Raw genomic sequence first — 5511 nt, 5'->3', positions numbered from 1 at the left:
ACTAGAGAACTACCCAGATCTGTTAAATTATGCATATACTTAAATATTTGCAGGCACATGCAGTTTGTGATAATTACTGCCTTATACTATGTGTGGGAGTGTAATTGAGGCTATAGGACGTTGCATATGAATTGGGAGGCTTGGGTTCAGTTGCTGGCTCTGCCATGCAAACTTGTTTGATAGGTGCTCAACACTGCTTCAGAATTTGTTGCCTAAGCAAATCTACCCCATCTCAGTCTAAAACAAATTTAATTTTGAAACTTCGGTTTTTAGAAATGATTCTGCGATTTATTTTTTTAAGTTATATTTACCTCCTAGGTTATCCTGTTTTTTAATTGTGTTTTACATGTATTACACAGTTTTATCTCCAGATGAAGGGATGTAGGTTTTAGTAGAGTAGGGCAGTTCTCATCCTAAGCTTGCAGCAATGAACTACAAGAGTAGAGTAAAAAAAGTTTCGAACGAACTCTTAACGGACAACCGACAGTTTGGGTCCGTTGAACTGAAAAAACAGTTTACCTGATAAACAATGCGCAGGACAATGGAAATGTAAGTGGGAAAATATTGTCGTGGCTTTTTCCTGAGTTGATTAATCGTACTAGTACTGACATTTTTATTCTTGTGAATGCACAAGCATTTTGATTTTAATTTATGGTGCACTTAGTTGAGACTAGATGAACTAATGTCACTGCTCGTTGGTACTGGAAGGGAGGGCTGCTGCCTTGTCTTCCTTCACCGGGGCTCTCTCTACTCTGGTGCTCATTTGACCTCCTGGTAAGCTGCTTCAACTTGCAAAGTTGGCAGAAGATTTGTTTTTTGACCAGTTTTCTGCCAGGTTTGTCAGTTTATTTAACTGATATAACTGAGATGAGGGCTAGGACTGTGCAGCCAAGAAGGGAAGAAATATTGGTGAATGTATCCATTTTTGCAGCAATAAGCCGTTAAATCAGCTCAGCTGTACTGCCTGACAGCACCTTCAGAAAAGGTCATCCTTATCTTTAGAGATAGCGTTCCTGTATGAAAGGATATAAGCACAATTATTAATATAGATCCAATGAGTAATACCAGTATCATCTTTTCTACTACCAAAACTTCCCCATGTAGATTTTCACAAAAATAAATTTTTACTTTTTTTTTTCCAATTTAATAATTCAGGGGTTTTTAATTACAAATATAAAACAAGTTGGTTTAGACTCATCTTAAATAGGGTTTCTTGTTACATTGGTCAAACAGATTTGTGTCTTAAAGCAAGGTGAAAGTGATAGTAATATTTTGGTATTGCTGAAAAGGGAATTGGAAGAGGTTAAACCCCTTATTTTGTATTAAGATGTACTTAAGTGAACTCTTCAGTCCAAGCAGACACGGTTGTTGTTCATGTAACCTGGTTGATCTTATCACCTTGACATAGGGGTCCAAGTGTGCATCTTGGCAGATAGTTTTTTGGAATCAGATGTTTCCCTTTACTGTCATCTGTATACAGAGCTTAGAAACGAGTGCTTAGAGGAGAACTTCTTTATGGGGGAGTAGTAATGAAAAATTTAAGAAAATCTGACTTATGTCACATTGATAGGGTCTTTAGGGACTGCTGGTAAAAAAAATAAAATAATCTATTGTTTCTTTAAAAAAAGTGCACTTACCAATCATGAAAAATAAAATAAATTACCTGTTCCCCTGTTTTCCTGGCTCTATTCTAGTTATTTCCAAATATATTATATTCTGTTCAATAGCATTTAAAACTTCTTAGCTATACCTTTCCTTTTGCTGAGCTTGCATGTTTCTGCTGATTACATTTTGTGTGAAATTGCCCTTTTTCCAGCTGTCTTTAAAGGGTGCATATACCTTGTATTTGCTAATTACAATCCTTTGATTGCTGAACAGCTGTTTAGTGCCCCTAGAGAGGTAATAATCTGTATAGGATGCAAATAGAATGAGTAACAGATTGCTACAGAATCCTTTTTTACTGTTTATTTTTTGTGATAAGCCTCTGTAATAATTGTACATACCTGCCATATTTGAGAACATGCTTGAAAATCGCTCCCACAGGAAATTGTAGTCTTGCCATCTTATGTAGGAATACGATGTAGCTCTGATACTGTCTTTAGTTTCTGCATATGAAAGACTTTTTGGTGAAAAATATGTGAAATTTTTGGTTGAAAATTTGTGAGTGTGAAGAGAGTTCTTAAGATATTCATTGGTGTCTGTTATAATATAGCTAAATTGCTACCTTTTTAAAAATACTGTTGCTTTTAAATGTGAAACTGCTTTTGAAGCCTCATACTGGCGTGACCGTAGTGGTAGAGGAGAGGGAAAATCCTTGTAGCTTGGAACCATGTCCATTTCTAAGCCATCAGTGTAGTAGAGGAGCCTGCTCTTTAGGCATTTATTTTATAACACACAGAACTATTATTTTATTTCATGGAACAGTCTGTTCAGTATTTAGTGTACTTTTTACATACGGCAAACTTGGTGGAGAGAGAGTGCCAGGAGTGACTAAAGACAACGTAACGTGATGGGTGTGTGCATCCTATAGTGGAATTTCTTAGTGACTAGAATAGGTAAAATTCTGTGTTGCCATTGATAAAGCATTGCATCAGTAAATTGTGCACATAGTTTAATGTTAAAAATTTTTTACAAGCCAAAGTTTGAAAACAATCATAGTGTTTCTATGAGAAGCATTTCCTCATTGGTTAAAAACAGTAGGTTAATGCTAGCACTTCCATGCTTCCTTTCACGTACTGAAATTACCTGGTGTTATCACTTTTCTGTGTGTAAGCATGTGTAATGTTAGGAAGAATTTTTTTTAAGTATATGATATATATGTGTATGAGATTTAGTGGGAGTCTTGTATTTCTTTGCTGTGTAACTTCTGTGAAGTAGTGTTTACTCTGTGAAAACTAAAATATAGTTAGTCATTTAAACTGCCCAAATTTAAAGTAATTTTAACCAGAACAACAGCAAAAGAGCCCCAAAACGTTTGTGTGTGCGTATGCTAATAGCTAACCATTTTTATGTTTTTTCAATTTTTTCTATATTTCTTTTATTTCAGTGTGCAACTATGCCGTGCTCTTAGTGAAAACAAAAGCCATGATAGTATGAGTTTCAGAGGTAAGTTGCGTGGGTTTTTTTCTTGTTTTTGATTCAATTTTAAAAAGCCTGGAAGCAGTTGATCATGGTACCTCTGCATGTATCTGCTTGAAACATTCATATATGGTGACATATACGTGTGCTAAAGGTGAATACTGCAAACGTCCACATCTAGGTTTGTCTTCAGCTGTCCAGCTAAGAGATTTCTCAGACAGTACTAAGTGGTGGTGGGGTAGTCCAGTATCTGGTCTGTGCTGTAGAAATGGAATTCCATTTTGCAAACTCAGCATACAACTAGATTTTATTCTAGAAGTTAAACATGTGAACACTAATGTATGCAAGTGTGGTTGTATACTGCAGAAAGTAATTTTTACAACAGTACCTGAATTAGACTTCTTTGTGAAAAACACTGCTGTCTTTAAGCTTTAAATTCTCACTTTAAGAAATCTTTCTTATAAGAAAAATTAAGTTTTCATTTGCTTTGCAGAATCTGTTTGAAGAAGAGCTTCCATTTTACTAAGACTACAAATGTGCTGTGCTATTTAGAAGGTGTTTCTTGCTAAAGTAGTCATAATGGGCAATTGTAATAGAAAAAAATACATCAAAATATTTCAATGTAAATTATAAGTAATATTACTATGTAAGAAGAATTTATTGTTCAACAAAGCAAAATCACTATTCCCAAAGTTTCTTCAGAAAGGCTGCTAGATGTTCTCTGTTCTAGACAGAGGTTGACAATTTCTATATGCCGTTCTCTTTTTCTTTGCCGTTGCTGTTAAGATCTAAAAGATACATTGAGAATGACTAGACAGATACAGGTAGTGGCTATATTGGAGGAATTAATACACAGAACTAGTAGAAGTCCTTCTGGTGATGAAAAAAAAACCCTGAAAATAATATGGAGTGAGGTACAGAGATGCTGACTGCTAAGAATTTGTTTGAGTCACATGACCTGGATCCAGTTCTGGAAACAGCACTGGCACTTGCATTTCTGCCTTTTAGTTCCAGAAATACATTTATTGAAGTCCAATATACCACAAGCTTATGGAGACAGGTCAGATTTGGTGGTGTACCTGTGTAACAAGTTCTCTGCAATGTGGGAAGCCACTTGCAGAAGCTCTGGTTTGGGTCCATTGTAAATTATTAAATTGGGTACTGCACCAAACTGTCCTCTTAAATTGGCATTCAAAGTAGTAGAGTTATATTTTACATAGAATTGATGTCTAAATTCTGCTATATTCAGGTCTTTAGCAATTAGTGTTCTTTGCCAAAAGCACTGTGATCGTTAAAGTTAACCTGTGCATTTGAAAAAATAAGTAAATCTGCTTTTGATGCAGCTACAGTGGTCTGCAGTCCATTTTTTTCTCCCAACTAAATTTTACTTTCTCCTAGAGAAATGGTTTTTGAAAGCATGTCTGTGATGAGATATGATTAAGAAAAAGTACCAGAATGTTTTCTATGTATTATATTTTTATATATATGTATAATGGGATATAGATGTGAATTAGAAGTTAAAGATGTCTTTGTTCAACCAACTGCCGAGACTCAAGTTAAGTGCAGGACTGTAGTTCTTAGTTCTATTTTACTGTTACTTCATAAACTCTAGGGAAAGTGGATCATCTCTAGCTATCTGCTTGTGTGAAGTCTTGGATACTGATGCTCAAATTTAATCTATCAGCAGTAATAAAGTAATCCCCCTCATTGGTAAGAGAAGCATATCCTCTTTACTTGCAGGGTGTCTGAGGTCCATGGCATTATTGTAAAAATTACTTTAAAAGTTAGACCAGGGATTACCTAATATGTTCCTTAATCATCTGTTTTCTTTCAACAGATATCCAACAGGCTTTGTATGAGCTTGCATACCATGTTGTCAAAGGAAACTTAAAGCATGATCAAGCTTCTAATGTTCTTGGTGATGTCATAGTAAGTATATACTTGTAATAATTGCGTACTTACTGAATTTTTAGTTTGTTATGGAAGTCCGAATGAAAACCAAGCAGGATAATCAACAGACTTGTTTTTCCATGTCTAAAAAGTCATTCTTGTCAAGTCTTCTTTCTTCATTTGTGTGCACTTTAAATAATATGTAGTCTGTCAGGGTTTTGTGTTTTCTCCTGCTTTTTGTGGGAAGGAATAGATATGTTCATTTTAGCATAAATTAAAAATGAAATAATTTTTTAAGGGCATATGAAGACTGAAGTTTTTAATAAATGCTAAAAATAGATTTCACTTGCTTATGCAGCATGTCTGTAATGCCACCTACTGGTTTTTATAATTTACGTCTCTTGCAGTGTAAAATTGTGTGTCTGCCATTTTACTGTTGAGATGTCTAAGTCCCATCACTGCCTTTAAAATAATGCATTAGACTTATTTTTTTGTTTGAAAAAGGTTTGTCTTAAAATACTTTGAATAACTAGAGAATGTAGG

General features: G+C 34.9%; 1 protein-coding gene across 1 annotated transcript in view; it reads left to right on the top strand.

The window, feature by feature from the left end:
- The first annotated feature begins 529 nt into the window (after positions 1 to 529).
- Positions 530 to 5511, top strand: part of THOC2 (THO complex 2) — a 49249-nt gene continuing 44267 nt past the window's right edge. Inside the window, exons 1-3 of the mRNA XM_009889344.1 lie at positions 530 to 549; positions 3047 to 3105; positions 4916 to 5007. Of these exons, the coding sequence (XP_009887646.1) occupies positions 530 to 549; positions 3047 to 3105; positions 4916 to 5007 (171 nt within the window). The remainder of the gene's footprint in view (positions 550 to 3046; positions 3106 to 4915; positions 5008 to 5511) is intronic.

This window comes from Charadrius vociferus, unplaced genomic scaffold (assembly GCF_000708025.1).
Source record: "Charadrius vociferus isolate BGI_N301 unplaced genomic scaffold, ASM70802v2 scaffold7, whole genome shotgun sequence".
Lineage (NCBI taxonomy): Eukaryota > Metazoa > Chordata > Aves > Charadriiformes > Charadriidae > Charadrius > Charadrius vociferus.
The sequence above is the reverse complement of the archived record's forward strand: the minus strand, read 5'-3'. Positions and strand labels throughout refer to the sequence as shown.